Source organism: Euprymna scolopes, chromosome 19, assembly GCF_053919585.1.
Source record: "Euprymna scolopes isolate OS-2025 chromosome 19, ASM5391958v1, whole genome shotgun sequence".
Taxonomy (NCBI): Eukaryota; Metazoa; Mollusca; class Cephalopoda; order Sepiida; family Sepiolidae; genus Euprymna; species Euprymna scolopes.
In genome coordinates, this window is record NC_136500.1 from 19,940,223 (window position 1) to 19,957,270 (window position 17,048).

Here is a 17,048-nt window from a genome sequence, read left to right on the forward strand (position 1 = left end):
ACGAATGAAAATAAAGATAAATCACAAAAATAAAACAAAAAAAGGGGATAAATATTTTTTTTATTTTTACACTATTAAACCAAATGAAGTGTGGTAAGACTTTTTCATTATATCAAAAAAAGTGGGTGTTGTTAAAATGTTTTTGCTATAATTGGACTGTATGACTCCCAGAATTTGAATGATCTTATTTAATAATATGTGTGAGGACAATCAACCAATGAGAAGCCTCTTTTCATTAAGAATGAGAAACATCTTTTCATTATATCTATCAACTTTTAATGTGTACGTATATAGGTTTTGTAAAACATAAACCAAATTTATTTTGGTAGCTCAAATTATGATCATCAAAATTTTGTTAGAATTTAGAAAATTTACCATCTTTTTTAACTTGTTCAGAAGTTAATTTTCATAGAGTATTTCTAAAAATACAGGTTTCAATGTAGAGATGTTTTTTTATAATCAATAAACCATTTCATGTTTGAACCATGTAAAAACAAACAGAAACCCAATTTGATAATTAGGGCAAACATTTCTTTAGCATTCCATTTTTCGATTTTTTTTTTTTTTTTTTTTTTTTTTTTTTTGGTGGAAGTCAACTTAAAACCCTGTATTAATCCTACCATACTGGTGATTGATTTATTTTCTTTAAGACATCACCATTTTTATATGCATAGATATACAATATCATGCAGCAAATTAAAAAATATGCCATTTTTTTTTTTTTTTTTTTTTTTCCATGTAGAAAAATAAATTGCCTGTCACTTTAAATAGTAACTTAACTTGAAACAACCTGAAAAAAAAAACAAAAACGAAATATTAATGATACCTTGGATATGGATTCCTTATGCTATCTAGAAGATATGCTGAGTGCAGGTATTGGATGTGAACTTGGTATGACCACAAAAGTGAAGGCAACATGGACCAAATTTTATGAGCTGTTGCCTTCGAAAACATTGTGAGCTATCCCTCTCTACATCTACACTGAATACTGGTTCCTCACCTAGTCCTCTTACCCAACTGCAGTGCAATTGCAGATCCATAATCAAATGTGCCTACAATGTGAAATCTGATGAAACCCAATACATTAGGTCAACCAGCCAGCCAGTTGCATTCACCTTAGATGGATTAAACCTATTTTCTTTGAAGGAGGAAATCATAAGGGAATATCAAATTCACTAGTGGTTCGTAGTTGCATATATACCCCTGTCAAGGGAGATGACGACATAAGGTTTTTTGCAGCTCTTGAAGAGAGGTGTTAACATCCTCCTACATACAGTGCCTGGTATTCCTAAATGTTAACCCATCTGATGCTGCTTAACATCAATGATCTAACGAGAACCTGTGTGTCTACATGATTATGCCGTGTATATATATATATATATATATATATATATATATATTAGATTTGCTTATTTGCTTGCCCAACGTAGAAATTTTAAGGATGAATTGATTATGCTGGTATGATTGTATGCAAGATTTATACTCCTGGATAAACTGTTATAGAAGTATGGATGCCGTAAATCTCAAGAAGGTTGGCTGACCAAGGAAAATTTGGAAGCAAATAATTAGAAAAGATCACACAGGGTGAAATCTGGAGACGGCTTTCTATTTCAAGTTAATTCAACTTTACACAATAGACACACCATCTATTTTATATACTGCTGACACATACACACACACATATATATATATATATATATATATATATATATATATGTCATCAACATGCAGTACTGTTTCATTGTATCACAACTCATCAGTGAAACTAGACTAGCACCTTTCCCTAGCCGTGGATCAAACCTACAACCATCGCATTGACAGTTGGCAGCTCTAATCATAGGATTATGGATCAGTGCTCGCAAATTATTCATCAGATGCCTATCAAATAAACAATTGCCCATCGCTTAACACTACTTAAGCTACTACTTTGTTTACAAACAAACCAGACAGCAAGCTTTGCTAAATAAGCAGCAGGTGAAATACATTTACAATTGCATGATTAACTAATTTGCATATTGGCATTGAAAAGGGACATTTTATTAATTAACTATTCTTATTGTTTTTTAATTCAATAGTTGTTTTAATTTTAATATAACAAACAGTTCTGATTCGCAATATTGTTTTATCTCCTGTTTTATTTGGAATTTGTATTCATATATCACCGCCCCCTTTTTTTTCGCTGGACCAACCTCCCTCAGGTTGTGATCTATTTCTAAATTGCACGTTTCCTCCATTTCCTTTCTTTACGATTACATTAAAAAACGAATTTGTATTGAAATTACTAAAATGTTTTTATGAATAAATGAGAAATATTTTGTTTTATGTTTACAACAAAGTTATGAATAAAATGTTATTTTGAATTAATGTTTCAAGTGTTGAACTTTGAGAGGATAGCAAGCCAGTAGCATTACACTAAAAAGATAAATTTTTATTTTTTTATTAATCAATGTCATATTGCTGAGTTGCAGATTTTCCACTTGAAATGTGTTTATTAATATGCAATATACAATAAGTGAACCCTTGTGTCTCCCAAATGACATTAAGGGCCAATTTGAGTGACGCCATTACCTTCCTTGAGACCTAATGTTCAAAATTCTTTGATGCCATATTGGTTTCTATTACAGACAAACTGTCACATGCTCCATCAGAGCTGGGAAAAAGGTCCAAACGAAAAACATACAGCTTGATGCAGATACTGACATCAAGAAACTAATAGAGCAGGAAAAGTACAGGGTGTCCAAAAAGTCACTGAAGTGTTTTGAACTTAAATATATTTACTTTTGATATCTTTCAGTAATTTTAACACTATCTGACTAAGACATTGGGAAATTTAAAAAAAAATGCAAAATTCAAACAATCTTTATTTATGAAAAATTAGCCTGGGTGCCTTGGTCAGGTGTTTAGAAATGTGTGTTGAGCAAAAAACACACGAAAAAAAAACAAGTGGTAGTAGGCAGGCAGACTCAAACCCATACTGTGAAGGATGAAAAGAATGTGAAAAAAAAAAAAAGTGACATCTTTGCCATTGCGTCCATTGCCAAACCAGAAGTGGTGAAGGTCTAAATTAAGGCTAGTCAATCGAAAAGAAGCGATGACTTTCGAAAATATCGGTGAAAAAAAGCGACCCTCCTTGTAGAAAAGTGCCCAGTTGAGGGTGAAGGAATTAATGTTTTTAGCAAATTTCTCAATATTTGTTGTCTGAAGGGTCAAGCTTCAAAATGATACCGATCTTATAAAAATCCATCACCTCTGTCGAAAATTTTAGGCATACATACATACATTTAAACAGACGGGTGAGATTTATGTTTTTTAAATGTTGCCCATTTTCAGCTTTGCATATTTCTGCTCTTTCCAAAAAATTATTTATGACAGATTGCAGAATCTCTGGATTGCGATTTAACTCCCTTATTTCATTCCTGATGTTTTCCTTCAATTCTTGCAGGTTTGTTAACATAGACTCTTTCTTCAAGATATCCTCACAAGAGAAGGACAGAATTAGTCAAGTCTGGGGAAGCATGGTGGCTATTTGACATTGCCATAGTGAGAGATAATGTTATCGCCAAAGCATTGCCTGAGAAGCTCCATGGTGTCTCTCGCCATATGTGTCGTTGCCTCATCTTGTTGGAACCATAATCCAGGCCTATTTTAAATTTGTAGGTGCAGGAAGTCTGTAATCATAGTCCGGTATCTCTCTCCAATAACAGTGATAGCATTTTTGTCTTGATCTTCAAAAAAAAAAAAAAAAGGTCCAATAATCTTCTCCTCCATTGCTGCACACCGTACAGTGCACTTTGTGGGATGCAACTGCTTTGGATGAATTGCACTTGAATTTTCAGAGCACCAAAATCTGTAATTTTGTTAACGAATCCATTCAAATAAAAATGGGTTTCATCTGACATAATCAACTTTTGCAGAAAAGTGGGGTCATTTCGGACAAGTTCTTGCATTTGAACTGCATATTGAACTTTTGCTTGAAAATCTTCAGGCTTCAAGTGTTGAACAAGCTGCACTTTATAAGGAGAGTTTTAAACTGTGCAAAATATTGTGTAGTGAGCTTCGACATATCCCAAGTTGTGTGGAATGTCCGCGAACCAATGTTTAAGGATGTTGCTCCACACTCTCTCGCACTCTTTTCCTATTTTCATTTGTGATGACGTTTCAAGGTCTGTCAGCTTGCAGAAGATCAAGTACAGCTCCTTGGTCTTCAAATCAGTGCACAATGTTTTGAATTGTGTTGTGACTTGGGCTATTTCTTACATGAAAATGCCATCAAAACAATTGACCCCTGATTTTGGTGAAACAATTTTACAACTTGCGTATATTGTTTAATGTTATACTTATCCATAATTAAATTTCAGAATATTATCTGTAAAATATTTGAAAAAGAAAAAAAAATAACCATTAATGGTAAAATGACAAAGATTTTCAACCCTTCAGTGACTTTTTGGACACCCTGATAAATACCTTGGCATAGAAAAGAACGACTCAATTTCACATGCCAAGATGAGAAAAAAAATTGGCAGTGTATATATATGCTGTGTAAAGAAAATTTGTAAAACAGAACTTAGAAACACAAACAAGATGACTGCTATTAACCAACTAGCAATGCCTGTGAAAACATATAGCTTTGGCATTGTGGGCTGGTTGCAAAGGGACATAAACAAACTGGACATTAAAATGCATAAAATATTGACATCGTACAGAATAACATGCAGAAACCAGTTTCTTCCTAGGCTGTATCTGCCCAGAGGAGCTGGAGGTATGGGTCTCGGAGATATCAACATTGTGCTACTATCATGAGTACCAAGCAATATCTGATGAGTTCCCAAAATCCAAACCTCAAAATGGTGCACCAATATAAAGAAACAAGAGCTAGCAGAACAACCTCCATCATGAAATTGGCCAATCGTTTTAGACAAGACTGACTTATAAATGAGACAGAATCAGAAAAGACATCTGCTAGAAAGGCTCTATGGACTAACTAAAAAGAGGATCACTCCACTGTGATCAGATTATAATGGCTGTCCAAAATCAAGGCTTGATGACCAATGCTTTTAAGAAAATGAGTGGTCTAAGCAATGACAGCAAGTGCAGCTTCAGCCACACAGAAGTAGAAAGTGTGAACTAGCTGACATCCAGCTGTAAGGTTCTGCTTACTATACGACGTGATACAATAGTGTGTAAATATCCCCATTGTATGATCTGTAAAAAGTTGAATATCAAATGCAGCAGCAAGTCCTAGGAAGAACAGTTGGAAATAAGTCATGCATCATTCACTATGACTATGCAATCCTTACAGCTATGCACCTAGAAAATGGGACTTTTAAACCTGACCTAGTGATATGGGACAGGAGAAAGAAGCAACCTTAGAAGTTAATCTCCAATGATACTGGGTTAAACAGAGCTGAGAAGGAAAAGATAATGAAATACTAAGGTCTTACGTATAACATGAAAAGAAACTGGAATTTTAGGAAGATTTCTATCATTCCAGTAATCATAAGAGCAACTGGATTCCATAAGAAAGACTTTCAAAAACCATCTGATGAGTATACCCAGTGAACCAAGCGCAAGAGAGATTCAAACAATTGCACTTGAAGGGATAGTCAAAATCTTAAAAAGATACCTCGGTTAGAATTTATAAAATAGCAGGTGAATGTTTGGCATTCAGTAGGATGCCCCATCCCCAATTTGAACAAACTAATAAAAAATTTGAAAAAGACTGATTTGTTTCAGTTATATTTTGTACATTTATTTTATCAAAGCAGAAAATATTTCTTTTTTGTTCTCTTGGAAATTTTCTTGTATGAATATTGTCTTAAATTCTGTTTATGATCTTGACAAGTCTTTACATGTTTGCTAAGTTAGAATGCATTGCCATTAGTTGATCTATAGTGTTCTGCACCATGTCCTCCCTCCCTTCTCCCTGTGAAAACTCAACCCTACTCTACCCACCACACTCTATCCTCATGACAACTGTTTTTTTTTGTTTTTTTTTTAGTTCAACAACATAAATCTTTTTTCCTTTTCTTTTTTTATTTATTTATTTATTTATTTTTTTTTTTTTTTTTTTTTTTGAGCAATAAAAAAAAAAAAAAAAAGGGTCAAAGAAATATAGTTAGAAGGTTGAAAGAAAACAGGTTGGTTGTGTCCAGGTGGCAGATAAGATGATTGTGTAATTCCCATTAATACTATCAGTCCAAGTTCAAGCCCAGACAAGGTTTTTTCATTTATTCACCATGTTTTTTTTTCTCTTTTTTTCTTTTGCTAAAAGTGTACAGCACGTTTTAATCTTAATAAGATCTGCTGATTTGTCCGTCACATTGAGTGAAGTAGAAATGCACAGATTGAATGGACGCATATTATAATTTTGATGATGTCCAGATTGAGCATCTCTGGATGAGGCTCAATCCAGCAATCGATCTACCACGCTCATTTTAGACCATATTTTTCTTGGATTGTTGCACTTTAATTTGAAATAGACATTCGGGCCGTTCGGGCATTTATGTCCAAGATTATGTATATTGGTCAGTCTGTCATGCTTAAGTTTGAAATAACATTTTTTTTATCACGAATGTACAGATGAATGAACACATTTAAAAAATGGATCCGTTTCTGTTTCTCTCAATTCTAAATTGATCATATTATTGATGCAGTACGATTTTTACATTTTCATTTAATATAGAATTGGTATTGATATTAATCGTGATGAATGGCAAAATAAGTCATTTTTCACTGAAAATATTTTTGCACCCCATTCTTTTGTGTTATGCAATACCACGCTTTTTGCCCTTGTGCCATACCATGCTTTTTTTTTGCTCTCATACAATACCATGCTTTTTTTTTGCTCTCATAGAATACCATGCTTTTTTGCCCTTGTGCCATACCATGCCTTTTTTTTTTTGCACTCCTGCAATACCATGCTTTTTTTTTTGCTCATGCAATACCATGCCCCTTTTTCTTTTTTTTTTTTTTTGCACTCATACAATACCATGCTTTTTTTTTGCCCTCATACAATACCATGCCTTATTTTTGCTCTCATCCAATACCATGCCTTTTTTTTGCTCTCATACAATACCAAGCCTTTTTATTTTTTGCTCTCATGCAAAATCATGCCTTTTTTTTTATTTCCATACTTTGGGGGCCAGGCGCGAACGCAAACCCCATAATTTTTATGAACCACCATTCTGCCAGATCAAACATATCCATTCCTGATCCTCGATACATCTTCTATCATTATATGTAATCAGTTTTTTAAAATAGTCAATCATATAGCAGCCTATTCATGACCACACACACAGACGTTCAGCTTTATATTATATATATATATATATATATATATATATATATACACACACACATCTCAGATCATGATGTTATAATTATTAGATCACTATGGACGGACGTTCGACATTTAAAAAATAAATGTAACAATATTTCTCGCGGTTAAAGTTGGCCGTGTTGGTTTGTTCTTTGCTAATGGAGTCGGAGATGGCTTTGGGTGAGTTTGAATCTCCTGATTGGTGGAAACCGTGACACTCTGCACCCATGATTCCCGAAAAGATGAAACATTTGTGTCTGTAGGTATTTAAAAAAAAATTGTCATAGTAATAATTACATATATATCTATAATATAAAGCTGAACGTGTGTGTGTGTGTGTGTGTGTGTGTGTGTGTGTGTGTGTGTGTGTGTGTGTGTGTGTCTGGTCATGAATAGGCTCCTATATGGTTGACTATTATAGAAAACTGATCACATATAATGATAGAAGATGTATCAAGACACAGGAATGGGTATGTTTGATCTGGCAGAACGGTGGTTCATTAAAATTGTGGGGTCTGCATTCGCGCTTGGTCCACAAAGTATGGAAATAAAAAAATTTTAAAATTAAAAAAAAAGTGTTTGCAAGGGTTTTTGATATGGATGTACATAATAATACTTTGATAAGTATGTTTTAACTTAAATAGGGATGGTATAATAAAATTGTGGGGTCTGCGTTCGCAACTGGCCTCCATAGAATGGAAATAGGCACAAACTTTAATAAAGACGTTTTTATATCTATCTGCATAAATATACTTTGATAATTATGTTTCAGTTTGAAGAAATATGGTATAATAAAATTATTGCGTGTTCGTTCGTGCCTGACCTTCATAGAATGGAAATATGTCACAAAGTTTAATAAGGTTTTTTAATATAGATCCACAGAATATTGTGATAAGTGTTTCAGTGTGAACAGGTATGGTATAATAAATTATGGGGTTTATCTATTTTATTTTTACTTTCATCATATTTTGCTTTGGTTTTGCTACCCCGAAATTCGAAGCTATCTTTTTACAACCCTTCCTTTTCATAACCTATCATACTTTCATAAATCAGAGTCCATTTTCTGTAGGCTCTTTTTGAACCCAGTCAACGACAGGTACTTTTGCTAGGATATATATATATATATATATATATATATATATATTACAAGTTCTGGCAACTAATTCTAAATACTATTAACTTATTGAGACAAATGTTTTTCCATTTTAGATGGCTTGGATAAAATAAGAGAGAAAATAAAAAGACAACAATTATCATGTAAAGGTAAGAAATATTTATTTTTATTCTTTATTACACGTGTTTAAAGATACGTGTTTAGATTGAAGTATTTTAGAAGAAAAAAAAATAGCGATTTCTTCATTCTGAGCCATGGAAGCAGTTAATGTGAATGCACATCTGCTCTGACCTATTGCTTTTACTAAAATTAATAACATTGGATTATCTGTGGCTGTCAATAACCAAAGGACACCTGCTAAACCACTAGTTTTTGTATTATCCATGGTTGTTGGGATCTGATGACCTGGTAACCATACATTCCTACTACCAGGTTTCCCTTTGCATTCCAACCTTAAGAGATTGAAATCTACTTACAGGAAACCAAACTCGAATTGTACCTGCTGTGACTTAATTATTGTGCTATGGACGCATGGGTGAATGTAGGTCATTTTTTATAATATTTAAATGAATTCAAGGTACAACATCTTTTGCGCGTGTTGACGCATCCGTAGAAGCCATCTTGTTATGAAGGACACGCAGCGATCTAAAAATCTTGAAAAAATAGCGTTTAAAAGTCGGGCAAATTAAATACATGTGCGACCCCTGTTGTTAAGTCGTACATATTATCATTTAGACAGCATATAAAAAGTTTTAAGAAGGAGCGAGCCCACCAAGAAGCTCGGTGAAAAAAGGCCTTTTGCGGACATACACAAAAAGCGAACATACATACATGCACACACACATTTTTGCATATAGATGACAAGTATTACTTAATCTCCTTTAATCTAAAAAAATAGATTTTTTTTTCCATTTAATTGTTTTATGCTTAATTTTATGTTCTGCTTATGTACTAAAAGTGCTTTTAATTATATTATGCAACCATCACGTTTTTATTTATTTTATATATTTTTTTACATTTTTATTTATTTTAAGAAAATAAAAAACCTGAAGAAAACCATGTATCAAAAGTGATGTCTGCTGGTGACGATGCTTCCATTTCAAATGGCATTCAAGACGTTACAAATGGTAATAGTCATCCGATCATGATTGAAGAGGAAAGGCCGCATTCGTTTGTAAGAATGCCATCGAATCACACGTCACACAAAATGGCAGACATTGAAGAGAGTGAACGGCATGTAAAAGTACGAAAAATTGCCACTACTGTTTCTTCTCCATCATACAAAGGTAAGTATGTATATATATATATATTTATTTATTATTATTATTATATATGTGTATGTATGTGGTTATTGGTTCGATCCCGAGTTTGGGATGGATGCTGGTCGAGCCACACTAAAGAGCTGTGATATAGCAAAACTATCTGTGGATGACTATATAAGCCGCCTTCCCCTCTCTTTCTCAGATTGAACACTCTTTATAATTGATATTGCCTGCTACTGCGTTAGCGTAAATGGAAAGCTCTTTGAAAATAAACAAATGAAGCACTGAAAGTGGTGGTCAGTGTTTGTGTAAAGCATTGTAACATATTGCCAGCAGTGCCTGTCCCAATGGCTTAATGGATAGAGCTACTTATTGTTATCTCGATGGTTGTTGGTTCGATCCTGGGCTTGGTATTGGTGCTAGTCTAGCCACACTGAAGAGCTGTGATATAGCGAAACAGTGTGGATGACATATATATTGCTAGTGGATCAGATCACCGCTTGTTAAAGATCACTCGAGGATACGAGCTAACAAGAACATAACTCACCTGTGAAACTGCATACCTCGCTTGACAACATAAGGCTACGCCACCGTCTTACCAGCGCCTTAATTCTCTATATCGTTTGTATTCCTGATGATAACATTAGGGATACTACCATGAAAACATTCATAACTTATGAACTACTTATCTGATTAAATTGCTTAAATGTTGGATGCTGGTTACTATTATTAAAGAAAATTAGATGCATGCAGTAAATTTGGAAAAAGTTTCCACATGAACAGAACTAAAGTTATCAAAAGTACGACTTTCACCTTTCTGTAACCTTGACCTAGATATCTCCAAACTTAATCAATTCTTAGACCATGACCGATATTTTGATCAAGTTGATGATTGGTCAAGTGATGTGAATGTTAGGTTGCACACAAGCAACAAACATAGTAACAAACTTGACAATAACTTTGCCTTGATGGAGGTAATGAGAGGGATTAATATTATTAGTTGAAAGATGAAGAATCTTACGAGAGGATTCCAACAGATTTATGGAATGGACCAAGCTTGCATTACTCATGGGGATGGTTCATAACAGAAATCTATTGACATTGGATTTGAAGATAACCATGTTGCAATATGAAGAGAAACAGTCCCATGATAACATGTTCTTCTGCTGTCTTTGTGGAAGTTTCTATGTTAGGTACATGGAAAAAGAAATGTTTTTTGTTTTTGTAGCAAAGGGAGTTCTTGACTGAATATCTTACAAAGAGGAACTAGAAATTAGAGCTCAGTCGATCTTCTTCTATAGAAATAATAATAGAGTAGAGAGAGACTAACAACATTTGTTTTATAAGAAATAGAAAATATATTTATATATATATATATATATATATATATATATATAAAAGTAAAAATGTGTGTGTGTCTGTCTGTGTATATTTCCCTACCAAATAACTCTGTCAATTTTCGGTCTACAGACTCAAAATTTGACATATGGTATTGCGATTTGAGAAAATCTTTTTAATCAGGTTTCGGCCAGAAATTTTGCTGTTAAGGGGTCAAAGTTCAACAATTTGACCTTTGAGAATTCTACCAAACTTCTCTGCCAAACTTCTCTTTTGGGTCTAAACATTTGAAATTTTAAAGTGTATTCAGACATAGAGCAAGCTTTTTAATCTTTTTTTTTTTGTTTTTTTCTGAAAATTTGGCTTCCAAGGGGGTCAAAGTTCAAAAGATTTAACCTTTGTGGTCTCTAGCAAACTATTCAGCCAATTTTGGGTCTAAACATTTGAAATTTTACATAAAGGGTATTCAGATTTTCAGCAAGCTTTTAATCAGTTTTTAGGCGAAATTTTGGCTGGCAAGAGGTCAAAGTTGAAAGAGTTGACCTTTGCATATTTTACCAAACTCCTCTGCCAGTTTTAGGTCTAAACACTTGAAATTTTAGATGTAGGTTACTTGTATATGAGTCAGACATTTTAATTTGATTTGAGCCCAAAACAATAAATGTTAAGGGGTCAAAATAATCAAAGTAAAAGAAAATTTGACCTCTGCGGTCTCTAGCAACTTTTCTCTATAGTAGTTAAAGAAGCCTATTATATAGAAAGGCATTACCATACATCTACACACTTGCGAACTTTTAATATATACATATACATCTAAAGTTATTAACAGTACATAGGGCCCAAGCAAAGCCGAGCTGAACTGCTAGTGTTTTATAAAAAAAAAGAGATTGTCATCCCCACTAGGTTTTGGAGTTAATTTTGAACTCTGTTATGGGCAACTAAGAGTGCTATGAACGACACCTTCGTAGATATGGCAGTTATACTCCATCTTAGGACATATCTGACTCTTATATAGATAAAGGATTGCATCTGAAATCAGATACTTTTTGGAGTGATGGAATGATCCAACTGTTTTTTCCAGTGACCTGAGCAATTGATTAGATTCAAGTCTTCTATATTAGATCTAGAGTGAATGTCAATCTTAGTAGCTTATCAAAGCAAGGGCTTTCCTAAAGAATAGAGCCATTCATTTTGACTGGGCAAAGCAAGAATTCAAGAAGAGAAGCTTCGTTTTAAAGCTGTCAAAAGTAACAAACCATTTTTTTCCTATTCTACCATATGCTCCAGATTTGAAAAGAGAGAGAGAGAGAGAGAGAGAATCAGCAAGAACTGCTTTGTGTTGGGAATGTCGCAGTCGTATATGGCGCTTCACCCAAAAAATGTTGGCTTAAACCACCAGAGGCAGTGGGTAATTCATTTTGTATATCGGCCTCACTACACATTTCCTTTTGTCTTTCATACTTAAGTTTGGAAGAGAATTTTCATTGCGCACATGAAATGCAATATTGTATTACATTCCTAATGTTTAATTATAAAATAATTTTAGATACTTATTCTGCTAAAAAGATGGAATAATAAAATATTTGTAATTATTTTTGCATTTTATAATGCAAAAAAAAAAAAAAGAAGCAATTTTTTGCCAAGACACTTTGATGATTTCTTCAATTAATCAGGCTTCAATGAAGCAAATAGTTTAGGTTTGTCATGTTCTGTTTTTTGTATATAGTTATTTAAATTAATGTTTATTAGCAGTACCCATGGAAATTCCACGGAGTGAGAAATATATTTAATCAACAAATGTTTCGATAAAACTGATGTTTTACTGGATGAGTGCAAAAAATTAGTTTTTTGAACACTAAAACCAATAGCACGCACAAATGAGTTTATTAATATTTCTATGAAAATAATGTACATTGCATTTTAAATATACAATTGACCCAAATGATATTATTAATAAGTACTAATAAATGCTTAGAAAGTAATATTGTTCTACATAGAAATAACATACAATAATAAAAAATAATAATAAAATCACTAAAAAAAATACAAATAATAAAATCACGTAAGAAACAATCTTTAATTTACTCTTTCAGTCCAGCGCTCAAGATATGCATGTGTTTATTGTTTCAATATAATGAGAATTTAAGTTAATGGTTCAGTTCTATCTGAATACAACAGCAACAAATCCAATGCATGTTAATTACCGTAGTTCAAAATGGACAAGTATTCAAACACTCTTCATATTTTGTCTTCAGGCTCAATGTTTTTTGTTGTCAACAATCTTTGGTATGTCAGATTGAAATTTCTGTGCAGTTCCAAGCTCAATCAGAAATAACAAGTGATGATCAGTCAATTTTGTTCTCTGAAAAGCTTTGACATGAACGATTATAAATCCTTCAGTTTTCATAATGTAAAAGCCTGTAACTTCTTAATAATAAAGATAGTGATAACGCGGAAAAACATGGTGTCCTGTTCAAAAGTTTAGATAAATGGATTCCTTACCAAAAACTTTCCTAAAGCAAAGATAGATAAGAAATTTTTACTTATTTTCTGACACCCCTTGCATTTTGATAATCATCCCCTTTTCAAAATTGCTGTTTGTATAGTTCAGAAATAATGGGCTGCATGCAGCCTGTAGGCCACATGTTTAACATGCCTGGTATAGATGGTCTGATAGCTAATCTTCTGACTTTCTGATCATGCTACTTAGCATCAGTTCTTATCCACTCTTGAATGTTGTCCTCCCAGCTCTTTCTTTGCCTGCCTCTTCTTCTTTTTCCCTGTGCCGTCCCTTGCAGGATTATCTTTGTAAGACCTGATGTTTATTATATAGATCTAATCTGATTGTTATGATATAGAAGTTTTAAGAATCTTTTATTATTTTTATATAGAAACTAGACTACCCATGATCCATTGCGTCAGTATATATTATAGCTAGCTATGGAATAATGAGTATACAGAATTAATGTATAAACAGGCAAAAATTGAATGCACATGTAAAAACAAACATGGCGACCAGTGAAAACAATACAGAATATGTTGGATAATAAAGATTGTAGCATCATTGTCCTTAGATTAAAAGAAAAATCCTTTATATAAGAGGGGTATAATCTGTTGAGGAAAAAATAAAAAATACAAGGAGGGAATGTGCATTGTACAGGGCCACCCTAGTCTTTTTTGTGCGTGTGGTTAACAACCTTAAAATTATCAAGAAATAATAATTAACTGATTTTTTATTTTTTTTTTTTTTATTTTTTTTTTTTATTACATTTTCACCCCAAACAAGGCAAATTGCCACTTTGGTGTAGGGGGCTACTATCAGGGGTACTATGTAGGGGTACTGGGGTACTATGTAGGGATTTGGGCAGCAAGGTGTCAGTTCACGTTACACTTGAACTTCTGCACGTCAGTACTGTTGGGGAAGCAGGGACCTGGAATGGAATTCCAGAGTCTAGCGGTTCTGGGGAAGAAACTATTGGAGTAAAAAGATCTTTTACATCTAGGGATCTCTACAGTGTGGGGGTGGGATTTAGCAGCCTGTCGGGTTTGTCGAGGGTGCTCACGTCGTGGGGGCACAAGTGATTGCAGTTCGTCAGAGCATTCACCACTAAAATACTTGTAGAAAAGGCAGAGGGATGCAACATTTCGTCGATGGGACAGAGGCTGAAGCTTAGATGCCAGTTCAGGGCCTATCAGGTTTGCGACTCTCTTTTGAACCTTGTCAAGAAGCGAGAGACTAGTAGCAGATGCACCAGCCCAGATGTGGCAGCAATACTCCATACATGGGTGAATGGTGGCCTTATAGAGGTACAGGATACTTTCGGGTGTTAGTAGTTTTCTAGCACGGTAGAGAGAGCCCACCTTTCTTGCAGCGGCCCTGGCAATGCCTTCAATGTAATTGTTCCAACTCATGTTTCCTGTGAACGTTAGGCCAAGGAGTTTGAAAGATGGACTCTCAGATAAAGAGTCGTTGGCCATTGCTATGGGTGGTAGAGAGGGTTTCTTGTAATTATTGAATGAAACTAGTTTAGTCTTAGCAGCATTGAACGCGACCAACCACTTTTGTCCCCATTCCACTACAGATTGGAGGTCTTCCTCTAGTGTTTCTGCCATTTCTTTAGAAATGTGTTCATTCGTCTTCCTATCATGCCTGCCATAGAGTGTAGTGTCATCAGCATATATACCCATCTCAGAGGCAATGTTGTCGGGGAGGTCATTTATAAATATCAGGAACAATAGAGGTCCAAGGATAGAACCCTGGGGCACTCCCGCATTTATATCATATTGTTTAGATGTACGACCGTCGAGGACAACCTGGATTTTTCTCTTATCTAAGAAGGATTTAATTATGTTAAGTATTCTACCAGTGATACCGTATGATCTGATTTTACTGAGGAGACCCTCATGCCATACCCTGTCAAAAGCCTTAGATATATCAAGAGCTACCGCTCTGCCCTCCCCCGCTTTGTCCAGTGAATGGTATATACGTTCAGAGATCACAGTTAGGATGTCTGCTGTGGAACGGGCTTGTCTAAATCCATATTGTTTGTCAGTCAGTAGTTTAGCATCTGTAAGATGATGGACTAGAGCATGGTTAATTATGGTCTCAAATATTTTGGCAAAAAGTGGGAGCAGGCTAATGGGGCGATAATTTGATGGGTCTGTCCTTTCGCCAGAATTCTTGAATACTGGTACAACAGAAGCAGTTTTCCAACAGCCCGGAAAGCAAGCTTCATTAAGGCATTTGTTGTAGAGTTTGGAGAGAACTGGAGCTACTTCGGCTGAGCACTTTTTTAATAGCACAGCTGGGATAAGATCGGGTCCACATGCTTTTGAGGTGTCAAGGTTTTTGATAGCATACACCTGAGCAGGGGTGGTTTTCAGATCGTCTAGTGTGGCGTCTGTCCGCATAGGAAAGTCAGGTAGGGGGTGGTTGGAAGGGTCCAGTGTGGAGTTTGAGGCAAACCGACTGGCAAGCATGTTAGCCTTGTCGGTTGCTGAGGAGACAACCTCGTGATTGTTGGTTAGTGGGGGAATTGTTGATTACCCATTATTTAATACACTGTTGTAGATTTTCCAGAAGTCTCGAGTTCCTAGTTTTTGTGCTTCGATGCGCTTTTTAGTGGTTTCCGTAAATTCTCTCTTAGCTGTCGCTATTTCTTTCTTAACGTTATTTCTAGCTTCTATATACTTCAGTCTAATATTTAGCGGTGAGACCTTTTTGAAAGCAAATCTTTTTTAAAAAATTAAATGTTTGGAACTTATGACCCCCCATCCTGCCCTTCGCCACCAAACTTGAAACATTTGACCATCATAAGAAAAACATTTTTGTTTTTTAGTTTTAAAACAATTCCAACTTGCAAAGAAAATACAATCAAAATAATCATTTTAAAAATTTGGAATGCTAAAATGGTTTCTTATCTTCAGTTTTAAAAAAAGTTAAATGGTATTATGTGTTGATAGTTAAGTAGTTTCTTTTTAGTAACACTGTTTCAACGACTGGGCAAGCTGATTTGAGTAATTTTAACGTCTTTAAACTGTCAATTACAGAATGTAGAAAAGACATTAAATCATAAACATTTGTTTTGTTTTTGTTTGAAAACAATTCCAACTTGCAATGAAAAATACAAATAGAATTTGTAAAATGCCGATGTGAAAAAGCAAAAGCCATTTGCAGTTTTTATTTGCATATTTTAAATGCACAAAAAAAAAATAATAATACACCTGAAATTGCACAATCCGAACTTTGTCCTTGTGGGGCTACAAGTAAATATGATTTTTTTTGTCTATTCTATTTTATGTAATAAATGTATATAAAATTTACTTAGTATTTTAATTTCAACATTTATAGAGGACAGGGTCATCTTTTGATGTATAATTGCCGATCACATCCTCTGTTGTTAAGTAGGAGGTCAAAGAAAAGTCGCATTGTCTCCTTTGCCATGGAATGAAGACACGAAATATGCCGATATTATAAACACCATCAAATAAATTTATTTACAGCAGATACAAAATA

General features: G+C 34.3%; 1 protein-coding gene across 3 annotated transcripts in view; it reads left to right on the forward strand.

Annotated features, from left to right (window-relative positions):
* The window catches only part of LOC145303474 (uncharacterized), a 266,228-nt gene that overhangs the window by 64,300 nt on the left and 184,880 nt on the right, over positions 1-17,048 (forward strand). For all 3 annotated transcript variants that reach the window (XM_080144825.1, XM_080144826.1, XM_080144827.1), the window contains 2 exons: positions 8,528-8,581; positions 9,467-9,718. In XM_080144825.1, the coding sequence (XP_080000951.1) occupies positions 8,528-8,581; positions 9,467-9,718 (306 nt within the window). The remainder of the gene's footprint in view (positions 1-8,527; positions 8,582-9,466; positions 9,719-17,048) is intronic.